This window comes from Melanostigma gelatinosum (assembly GCF_949748355.1).
Source record: "Melanostigma gelatinosum genome assembly, chromosome: 17".
Taxonomy (NCBI): Eukaryota; Metazoa; Chordata; class Actinopteri; order Perciformes; family Zoarcidae; genus Melanostigma; species Melanostigma gelatinosum.
The window spans coordinates 14,127,944-14,139,228 of NC_136650.1; the positions used below are offsets into that span (position 1 = coordinate 14,127,944).

The window sequence follows — 11,285 nt, forward strand, 5'->3', positions numbered from 1 at the left end:
ATCGCTGTCATCCTCCAAGGCGCTCCAGGCAAGATGCTCACTTTTAGTCAGGTAAGAAAGAGTCCAGACGTTTTACAATGAATGCTCCAGAATACTGTGGTATGAAACACAGATGGTCATTTCAAAAACTTAATTTCCACCTGATGTTTTTCAGCTGATGGACAGACTGACACCATTAACATCATTACTCTATGAAGACAGGAAATCTGTTACGAACAACATCAGAGTTTGTTTATCAACCAACAAATGTTTTGTCAAGGTAAGTTTTCATTCCCAAACTGTTGATATTTCAAATTAACATTTAGATTATTTGATTAAACAACTTAACTTCTGTCTCTATAACCCTGTTCTGTATATTTCAGATTCCACCGGTTCCTGATTTACTGGACAGTAAGAGAAACTACTGGAAACTGGACCCCAGTCAGATCACAGCAAAGATGGTGCGTCGTCACTTCAAAGGGATCCTGCAGCTCTTCCCTGAGTTGGCCTCCAAAGTGGAAACGGAGAACACGAGCAGACCGTCAGAGCACTGCTCAGCTCTCCAATCTCCTGAACCTGCAGCCGGCAGAGATGTTCAGATCAAATGTGAGGTGAAGTTCAGCAGTCCTTTCTCCATTGAATCCCTCCTGAAGAGAGACAGTCCCTCTGCTCGGGCCTCCAGAGCTTCTCCTCTGTCCACTGTGCCGGTCAGAGTGGAGCAGCAGCCTCCGTCCACACACAGACTAGTTGGGACAAAGAGGAGCTTCAGATGGGACTCTGAGGAGCCTCTCCTCCTTCAAGCTTCAGCTGGAAGTTCCCCCATCTGCTCAACAGGGGGCAGCACACACCACGGACTCACTGCTACTGGAGCTGCTCAGCCCATCAACAGGATGAATGTGTGCACTCGGTCCTCATTCCCTGTCTACACAAGAGCCAGTGCTGCTCCTTATTTCACCAGCACACAAAGCCGTTACTTCACTTCCTCTGCACCCACATTTACCCATGATGCTCTCCGGTTCTGGCTGTAAAGTGTTTGGAACCTGACATACCAGCTTTCTGCAGCACTGTTTTGTTTTATAAAATGTTTTGTAATAAAAAGTAAAAAAATAATTGAAGCTTTTTGTTGTTTTCAGTAAGATAAGTAATATTAGTCATCAAGAGGATTAGTCCTTGTTAACAGTACACATTTTGACTTGTCATAGTGGAAAAGCACAGTAGTTACTAATAACATTAACGATGGCTCTGTTCTATTCAAGTCAGGGTTAGGGTTAGGGTCAGGTCCCACACACAGAGTAGTGTGATCACAACCTCAGGGAGAGCACATGTGGACCTGAAGTGGTCAGGTCTGGTTATAAGCCCTCTTGGGACAATAAGACATTAGAAGGTGCAGCTTAATGCGGACCTTTTGTTACTTTAATGAGGTGTAAATATTGGGGCGGGGCCAGTGGACTGACCAAAAATCCTCAACTATGCAAGTGTAATTCCTACTTTTTTGGAGGCCAATGTAACTATTATCTAAAGAATTTGATTTGTGTATAAGTTCCACCTCCTTTACTGATATGAACACAATTATTTAGCATTATTTCAGTACATTCAAACTAATATGACTTGTCATTACATGAGTAAAGAGAGAAAATAGTTCTTTAAGAATTATTCTTCTCTGTTCCTATTTCATGCAGTCATCAGAACATCCATGGAGTTAAGGCTGTTATAAGTCATTGAATTCTGCTGGTATGAAGGTTGGCCCACTATGTGTCATTTAAAGCTGTAGATATATGAATCAAATACAGTTACAATCACAACACTGTTGAACATCCGGGGCGACACATTGGACAAGATCTATTATCATGCACACAACCCTACCAGGCAGACCTCATTAACATGGACTTTCCACAAAGGCCTGCAATGAAGGATTGCTCCCAAAGAATCCATGAGAATCTGCACTTTAAGGTCTTTTTTGTGGTAAACCTTTTTAAGGACATGGAATAATTAAGCTTTAGCAACTGTGGACATGTAACTGAAACATGCCGTTTTAAAACATACCGTAAAACTCTTAATTGGTTTTTAAATGAGGCAAAAAAGAATATCCCTTCTTGCTTTTGCAATAAGTCATGCGCTCAGTCAAGTCACAACTTCCACGATAGCACATTAACTTCCATCCTTTCCTCCCATAAACCACTTCAAAGTGTTTATTGAACGCGTCTCAACTCCGATACAAACACTGATAATGTTGTTGAAGCTGTGTAGCCGTGACTCTGGCTCCTTACCGTCTGGAGTTGTAGCAATCTGAATATTTCATTTAATCTCCACTTGTATCAGAGCGTCTGCTAAATATCAAACACGCACGCTCATACAGTGTCTGGGGTATATTATTGTAATTGCCCACCAGATATTTTACCTTGAACGAATGTGAAAGCTCCTTTAGAGTTTGGGAAAGCTTTGGGTGGTGATTTAAAATATGCTCTCCATCCTTTAAACACATCAAGTACCTTCAGCTTATGCTTGTGAGTCATATTTGCTGTTTTCCTTACTTCACAACCAGAACAGTCTATATACAAATGTCTTTTGACTGGAGGTGAAATGATAATGAAACAAATGTCTTAACTAGCATCCAGAGTTTGCCTTTAGGCAAATTGAACTTCGTATTTGAAATTCAGGCTGTTTTCTTTTCGCTCACTACGCTGCTCCTCAACATGTTTTAGTATTATAACATTTTCCTGACATCCTCTATTCATTGGATGTGCCCTTCTGTCTATCAAACAATCACATCATCACATGGAAGGACAGAAGACACAGGGCAGACTATATGAAATAAAATGCCATTTTATTGATCAGCCGTGTCATAACCTCGTCTCCAAAATAAGCACAGCAGGACTACAACTGGTTCATCAACCTAGCTACCCTTGATAGCACATAAAACTGGGTTTTATTAGACCACCAATGATAGCGTTAGACTTTTCTATCAGACATCCAATGATAGCATACAAAATAGTTGTTAACCTACCAGTGATACTGTATATAAAACACTTGTCTCTAGAGTTATCCCCAACCCACCCGCAATTTCTCCCATCTCCCTCTTTAGAACATTTGTGACACAGACATATTTTGTGCTTAAACAAGCACATATTAAGAATGCATAATTCTCCATTTTTGAGATTATAAAAAAAACTACACAATGTTACACTTTAAGTCAGAGTACATTTCAACTGATTATTAGTGTTCTACACATTCGGCCAAAAACCAAAGGAACATTGTATAATATCACTATAACTTAACACTACATGTAATATACGTAAAAAAAAGAAAAAAAAAAAAAAAATTACAAATGATTAGCATTGAAGAGAAAATGAAGATGGCTAGTGCGAAGGCAAGCTGGGTCAGTACCATAACAGAGAATGAGTAATACAAAAAGAAATAAAAAAATAGAATCAGAAAAATAGAAACAAAGAACTGATAAGAATACAGGCAAGGCTAAAACATGTTTCAAACTTTTAAGATCCACCTCATGTGCACTCATCCATATAGGTAACCTGCTCCATTGTGTGACTCCACTGATGCTTTAACCCCTTCTTTTCCTCCCACTTCAACTTGCTTTAACATTCCAATGGAAACCATCTTCTTTTTTTTTCCCCGTGTGTGGCACTTTCCATGACCTCTTATTCCTCTCTTTACCTTCATCCACTCTCCAGGCCAATCCTAATGCTGCATCAGACAATACAGGCCAATCACAATGGAGGTTCTATCCGAATTCAACTGCAAAAGAGCACAGGGCACAGTTAGTAATTAGTGTGCTGCTACTTACATAAAATATGGCAAGTTACGTTTTCTCTGGAAGGCTGTATTACCAATCCTACAGGTCTGTGTCAAACCAGGCCAGCTGGTTGCTGTCCATCAGGTCCTGGGAGTGGCCAAGGTCTGGCAACGGATCAGTGTGGTGGCCCAGGTCGGGCAGAGTGTCAGTATGGTAGTCGGCACCTTCCATCATGGGGTCCAAAAGAGAGTCCTGGCCGTAGGCTGCTGGGTAGGCCCGGTAGGCTCCATCTGGAAAGACAAAAAAAAACATTCAATTAGTGACAACAGGTTGTTGTATTCTAAACAAATGCAGAGTGATCAGCAGTCATCGCTGGGTGGCATTAAACAACATATCGGAGGCAAGAGGCAGGATGAGGTATAATTAAGTTTTATATTCCATGAAATATTTGGGACTTTTATGAAGTTGTGGGTTGAAAAGAGACTAATGCTGCTACGCAGAAATCGTTTTGCAACTCACAACATTCAACACAACAATATATTATTCAATCAATATCAAAAGACATAAAGCAAAAGGATGATGAAACTAAGAGGGGATTTCATTAAATATAAAAAAAAGCACTTACCATCCTGCCTGTAAGCCAGGGGGTCTCCCTGAGCTCCCATATCCAGTCCCAGGTCTCCGGTCTAGAAAAGGCAAAAGAGTCATGAGTAAAGTCTGACATGAGGCAGCTTATGTAGGCGAGTGGAGCCCTAACAAAATGTAGACAGCGTTTACTGTAAAACACTGATATTGTTGAGTTTATACATTTGCGTGTGTGCATTTATACACTTGCGCGTACCTCGTTCCAGGCCATGGGCTCAGTTCTGAACAAAGAGCTGGTCAGCTCCACTGACAGACGTTTCTTGTAGTCCTGGGGCTTGTCCTCAGACATGCGGAACAGGACAGCTGCAGCATAGGTCGCTACAGGAGGCAACACAGAGCCAGACAAGTCAACACGTAGTCCACACAAGTACACAGACAATCAAAAATGTGTGCACGTATACTCACCAACGCCCTCGTTACGGGAGTGCAGCAGCTCAGTGAGGGGCGCGGTGGCTCCTTCAGCTTCAATCGCCTCAGCAGCTTCCTTGTCCTGAGCCAGTTCACACAGCACACCTGCTGCCACACGCTGGATGTTCTCCACTGGAGAATACAGCAACTACAGACAAGCAGAGAGAACGATTAGATGTTTGATAAAAGGCAAAACAGAGTTGTTGACACGCACGTTGCAGAAAAATAAATCAGTAAAATTGGGGTTAATGTTTCACCTGGACAAAGAGTGGAATGGTGTTGAGCCCTCTGATGACAATTCTGTTGTGGACGTCCCGGGCCAGGATGTGCAGAGCTCCTGTGCAGCCTTCCACTATTTCCTCCATACGCACACCCTCCTGTGCGTGTTGGGAGTGGGAGAGACGGAAGTCAAATACGTAAAAACTCTAAATGTTCAAATAAAGACAGCTTAAAAGGGTTGTTGGCTTGGTTACACACCACAAACTGCTGCTGGTTGCCTCCCATGCTGGTGCGCCTCTGGGTGTCCTGGTGAGCCCTGACGAGCAGTTGGACCAGTCGGGGGATGGCCCCCTGCTCCCGCAGAGCGCTGTGGTTGGCCGGGCAAAGAGCCAGGTTGCGGATCAGACCAACTGTAGCCTAGATGGGGGGGGGGGGGTTGGTTAAATCTATATTAGTTAGCTGGAATTAAATCATGTCAATCAATGACGTCAGGATATGAAATGTTTATCTAAAAGAATGTGTAGGTGCAGAGAAAGTGAGATGGCTAGTGACCTTGATTAGTGGCCAGTGGGACGGAGGGTGCAGTAGTTTGACCACCACAGGCAGGCCGTAATGAAGGCGCACAGCATTCTGGGCCATCTCAGCATCCTGGTGGCGGGAGGTCAGGTGACGCAGGGCACAGACGGCGGGCTCTGTGATGTCTTCTCTGTCGCCGGCCCTAAGCACGGTTCGCACCAGAGCCTCAATGCCTCCAACCTAGCATGTCATAGGATCAGTCGGTGGAATGCATGATAGTAAAATAAGACAGAAGACAAAGAACAAACAATCTACACCCCACAGACATGCATAGTTACGGCCTAATGTGTGGATAATACGCACCTGGCAGACCATGAGTTTGTTACTGTAGTTGTTGCAGGTCAGGTTGGAGAGGATGCCAGCAGCACATGTCACTACATTGATGTCATCACTGCCCAGCAGCTGGACCAGGGTTCCCAGAAGACCCTCCATTCCCTCCTAGAGAGAGCAGAGGACGGAACAAAACAAATGAGGGGTGAGGAATGAATACATCCTAAATGATTTAGCATTTTGTTTTATCTCATACTTTATATTAAATGGAATTCTATGCGTGGGCCAACTGTCCAACTAGAGGCTCCTGTCATTCTGTACATGCATACTGAATGCACATTAGCATTTGTGACTACAGAGTGTGTTGTACCTGTTTAGTTGCAGCATCTGAAAGATTCCTCAGAGTCCAGAGGCAGTTCTGGACCAGACGCTGGCTGGGATCTGTCAGGTGAAGCCCCAAGGCCTGCATGCCTCCTACACACACACACAAGCCAAAACACAACAAACAATTACATCAGGCAAATTTCACCATAGTAGCAAACTACAATCTGAAAATGTAGACTAGGACATTCATGTTTTTTTCATTGTATAGTTTCCATTTTCTGTACATACCAGCCTCTACGATAGCAGGCTTGTTGCTTGAGCAAACAGAGAGCACCTTGAGCACTCTGCTTGTGGTCCACAGCAGTTTCTCATATGTGAAGGTCCTCATGATGTTGACCAGGGCTTGAGGACCACCACTGGCCAGAATGATCAGCTAAAACACACAGGTTTATGTTTAAATATGCTACGAACCGCTGTCAGTCAGCAGACACGTCAGGGGCATCTGAACCCGAATAGAATGAATGAATGAATGAATGACTGTTTATCTTCCAATACCTTGCTTTCCTGGTTTCCATATGCAAGGATCTGCAGGCAGTCAGTAGTGATTGCCAGGAACTTGACATTGATGTTAGACAACAGGGCCACCATCTTCTGGAGTCCTCCAGCCAGGCGCACCGCCATCTTTGCCCCTTCCTGGTGCAACAACAGATTGTGCAGCGTGGTGATGGCGTAGAACAACACACTGTCCACCGGCGAGCTGAAAAAAGAAAAAATGAACATTTTTGTAGTCTTATAAACATTGGGCTTTCACCACCCACTGTCAAGCCACTGATCCATCCTCCATTTGAAGTGTGGTAATAGGATCCCAGGTGCAAATTCAAACACACACATGTGATATCCAACAGGTTGGAACTTGCCAGCCAACTCAGTGTTGTGGCTGTACGTTCTGGCCTTTCATGGGGATTACAAAGGGAAAAGTTAGACCGGAGGACATTTTAACAGCTTCAAATGGGTTGCGCTGGAGAGTGTTCTTTGAGAATGTAGCTGGTGGGTGATGATTTTGAGCAAGTTATTTTAGAGGGTAGCCACGACTTGACAGTGATTTTCTCACATCCAAGCAAAGTGATGAGTCAGCTTAGATTTCACATTGTTAGTCTACTTGCTAGTTAGTTGAGCTGATGGTTGGTGAATCAGACTAATGCTGAGTGAAAGCTATACCTTTAACACAGTTTCTCTTCTTTTGCACTCAACTCATTATGTGCTTAATCATGAGTCATCGGCTCTTAGCTGTTGCAGCAGAGCACATTGGTTTGTTTTTTAGCTGTTTGCAGCCTTCACCAGTAACAGAGTTAGAGAGAAAGAGTAAGAAAATGAACACATTTTCGTATATTTTTGGCATCGTCTTAAAAAGGCCTATGTGATTTACAGAACTTTTCTGTCTGCCGGATACAGCCGAGCCTAAAACAAACATGTCATGCCAATTAGTGACCAATGGGACAAACTCAAAAGTCAAAGTTCGTCAAATGGTATTCGAGCACACATTATTAGCTGCCATTCATTGATACAGTACTAAAAATAAAGACAAACTAATTTAAAGAAGCTTCTTTGCATTCCTGTTGCTAGTTATAGACCATTTGGATGTGTGGACACCGATACGGCACATATGCTGTGAAGAGCATCACGACTCCTCCAGTTTCTTACCCGAGCATCTTGACCAGGGCAGGAATGCCTCCGGACTTGAAGATTGCAAGGAGCCCCTCGCGATGGTGGGAAAGGTTGTGCAAGGTGCCAGCAGAGCAGCGAGCCGTCTCCACATCCCCGGTGTTCTGCATGGCACGAACAACGGCCGAAACCATTTGCGGGGAGCGCATCAGGGCGTGACGCGACGCCTCCTTCTTTGACAACTGATGCACCATTACAGCAGCTTTATTCACGACAACCTAGGACAGAGAGGACTATTTTTAGGGGTGCCCGTTTTAGAACGGGATGCAACACAGCAGGCACCATTTCGCCTTTTTGAGTGTTTTCATGTGATGATTCACTCCTTGGGACACATACCTGGTCCTCATCATTGAGCAGTTTGGTAAGCTCAGGGATGGCACGAGTGGCCAGCTCTGCATCATCTTGATAGTTAATGAGGTTGACCACAGCATGCTTCAGCATCTGAGAGGGCTCTGCCAGGCGCTGCACTGCTGTGGGGTGGGCAGCATCCAGCTGGGTAGGTGGGATCTGGATGCCCTCCTCCAAGGTCTCTGGGAACATGGCAGCACGCACACGCTGGGCCCGGGTCATGGCATAGCCCTCCATGTCTGAAAGCAATGCGAGATGGCGATGAATATCATGACAATGTCAATCATAGATTTAGACCGTTGATGCCGTAGCAGCTATCATGACATATGCAGTGTCTCGTATACCTGTAGGCTCAGGAGTGAAGGGCGGGTTGAACTCCCAGTCATAGAGAGACGGATCATCCTCCTCAGCATCAGGGTTTCCCTTGCCACTCAGAGATGGTGCTGTGGTCGTTACTCCAGACTGAATGCCTGAATCCAGGTAGGACTGCTGCTGCCACTGGCTCACTGCAGCCTTGCTGTCTCCCATTGCCATGTCCAACTCCATCAGATCCGCTACACAAAAGGGAGAAATTAGGTGAAACACTGGGTACGAGTGGGTACGGGTCATCTTTACCTCACTTTGACTTAGTTTCCTGTTTTATGCAAATACTTTTTTAAAGTAGTGTGAAAGGTTTTAGTAATTGTGTAGGTAGTTTAACATTTGTAATCTTGAGTTAATGCAACTAAGTTAGGAGTTGTATGAATTAAAGGAGGTTGGTTTACACTATTTCTGTTGAAGCAAACCGGAAAAAAAGGGAACAAGCAAAGAAAAAGCTTGAGCTCCTCCATGCCCGATGCCCTCAGGTACTGATCGTAATTTAAAAGTATGTAAAAATAGAATTCTTCTTTTAATTCCCAAGTTTTTTCTTGGAGTAGAAACTCAGATGCAACACAAGACGAAATACATTTCCTGGGATACTGTGACATGTGCTCGCCTAGCTCCCATTTTTCCAACATCCACAAGGTTTACGGTTTCATGTAATTATCTACAGAGACGCTCTTGTGTAAAATCTTAAGTACATACAAAATAAAGTGTTAAAGGGCTCTGTTCACATAAACATGGAAATACTTTATGTGAAAGTTTTTCATACTTACACTGGGTAGCCATTGTTCTTGCCTGCCCTCAGCCCGCACAGCAGATATGTCTGCATAAAAAGGAAACAAGTGCAAAGTGGGAAAATTAACTCACAACCTTGAGTTTTTGTTTGCTAGAGCCAAACCTAATCGTAATGTTTATGCGTTTTCTCCTACGTGGTCCCAATAATAAGTCCGCTGTCTTCCGCGCTAGCGTTACCTGTACCAGCTCCCTGTGATTCAGACGCTTGTTTGTCTTGCTAACGTATAGCTAAGGAGGGGAAATGCCGAGCCTCCACCTCCAGCCGAGAGAGCAAAGTGGTGGGTATTTCCAGGCCAGCACGAACACAATTCACCATTCAGCGGCAAAGAACATCAAAGGCATATTTCTCCCCCTCCCCCTACTACCACGGCCAAGTTCCGAGCTCGCAGCTTGGGTTTCCAACGAGAGAAACTACCCGCAATCACTTCCATGACTCCTCCTCTCGTGGGGTGTCTCAGTAGGGAGCGGAGCAAGCCAGATAATCAAAACTAAAACCCCATCTAACTGGACAGGTTACATCAACCAATAAACACATTTTTTTTTTAAAGGACATGTGATTCATGACAGGAGCGCTAGCGTGTATTGGCCACCAATGCTATAGCTAACAGGTTGGCTAGTTTACCTTGAGAGCTCGCTAAGCTAATGCGCGTAGCTAACCGCTAGTTAGCTAACTAGCTAACATAAACAAACACAGTTTAGGGCTTCACTCACAAATGCATAAATTGTACCGACTTGTCACGAGAAGCAACCGATATTCTAAGTCATCGTTACAAATCGGTTCATTACACAAATCGTGACTTTCAAGCGAACCCTCCAATTTTCTTAGTTCTGGTTTGATTAGCTTAGCTAACCAGGACGTATGAAAAGTAGATCCAAAGCGCCACCGTATAAAACCTGCTGTGCTGCCAGCCAAATCAGAAAACCCCACCGGAGCCCCCTCCCTAGCCAAAGATGATTTTCTTTGGTGAGGCAAACATCGATGCGCGGTGAATACGTTATATAATAGCTGTAGAAAACATAGTGTCTTTACCAGAGTCAAGCGGCTCCTCCGTGGTTCTTTTTGGGGAATGTATGTCCTTTCTCTTGGCTGGAAATAGGAAAAGGGCTGCTAGGTGAACCACCCGTAGAAGTCCGAACCACACCCGCTGTTGCTCCGCCGAATATGTTGCTTCCGCCTGTGCGATCGCATATCAAGATGGCGAGGGGGGCGAAAAAATACAGTATTCTGCCGCACTCGGAAAAATAGAGCGCCATTTTAACTAAAAGTTTTAGCATATAAACTGATATTTTACAGCTTTTGGCAGATATTGATATCATGTAATGGTAAAAGGAAGTCGGCCTTTTTCAGTTTTTACATTTTTGAATCACGTAAATGAAAGATGTGCGACAGGGGAGGGCGAGGAGCATTCATTGGAATGTGATTCATGAGCTGCTGTGATATGAAAGATGGAGTTAATGAACATGCAGTTAACTCAGAGACACAAACATTTTCCCTACCAGGGCTATGTCGTTCATCCATATATCTTATTCAATTCAAACATGAAAGGTGCTTGTCAACCATCATCCACGTTTCTCATACTTTTACTTCACAGTTGAACCAAAGGACTTATTTTGCTACTTATATGATAAACTGCAGTGGTTAAATGGAGAGGAACAATCACATATAGACCACGTGGTTAAACCAGATAGGAAGTTGTAAAATATGATGATTGAATCTAAGTTTTCGATAGAAAGCCATAATCCAATCCCATAAACACAAAGAGCATATTTTAGAAACTAATCATTGATTGTCGCGGGGGGGGGGGGGGGGCCTGTAATGGCCACAATAACATGATACTCTGCTGTGGATTGAATGGCATTTGATCCTTTGTCTCTATAATTGCTT

The 11,285-nt window shown here is 43.9% G+C and overlaps 1 protein-coding gene across 2 annotated transcripts; it reads right to left on the minus strand.

Annotated features, from left to right (window-relative positions):
- Positions 1–2,786: 2,786 nt before the first annotated feature.
- On the minus strand, positions 2,787–10,571 carry LOC306791390 (catenin beta-1-like). Of its 2 annotated transcripts, none has more exons than XM_079288073.1 (17): positions 10,431–10,571; positions 9,379–9,428; positions 8,587–8,796; positions 8,231–8,481; positions 7,874–8,112; positions 6,728–6,929; positions 6,461–6,605; positions 6,219–6,322; positions 5,882–6,016; positions 5,555–5,758; positions 5,261–5,419; positions 5,041–5,160; positions 4,781–4,931; positions 4,572–4,693; positions 4,356–4,416; positions 3,825–4,020; positions 2,787–3,732 (listed from the first exon to the last, which is right to left on the minus strand). In XM_079288073.1, the coding sequence occupies exons 2-16, from the start codon at positions 9,389–9,391 to the stop codon at positions 3,830–3,832; spliced, it is 2,307 nt and encodes a 768-aa protein (XP_079144199.1). In that variant the 5' UTR covers positions 9,392–9,428; positions 10,431–10,571; the 3' UTR covers positions 2,787–3,732; positions 3,825–3,829. The 2 variants fall into 2 exon arrangements, with proteins under 2 accessions (XP_079144199.1, XP_079144200.1); XM_079288074.1 differs by lacking the exon at positions 10,431–10,571 and adding an exon at positions 9,578–9,688.
- Between the last annotated feature and the right edge of the window lie 714 nt (positions 10,572–11,285).

Excerpts from the sequence above, each read along its gene's own strand:
- LOC306791390 (XM_079288073.1), bottom strand. Across the intron at positions 5,420-5,554 it reads CCCACTGGCCACTAATCAAG|GCTACAGTTGGTCTGATCCG; the intron begins GTCACTAGCCAT and ends CCCCCCATCTAG. Across the intron at positions 4,932-5,040 it reads CCATTCCACTCTTTGTCCAG|TTGCTGTATTCTCCAGTGGA; the intron begins GTGAAACATTAA and ends GCTTGTCTGTAG.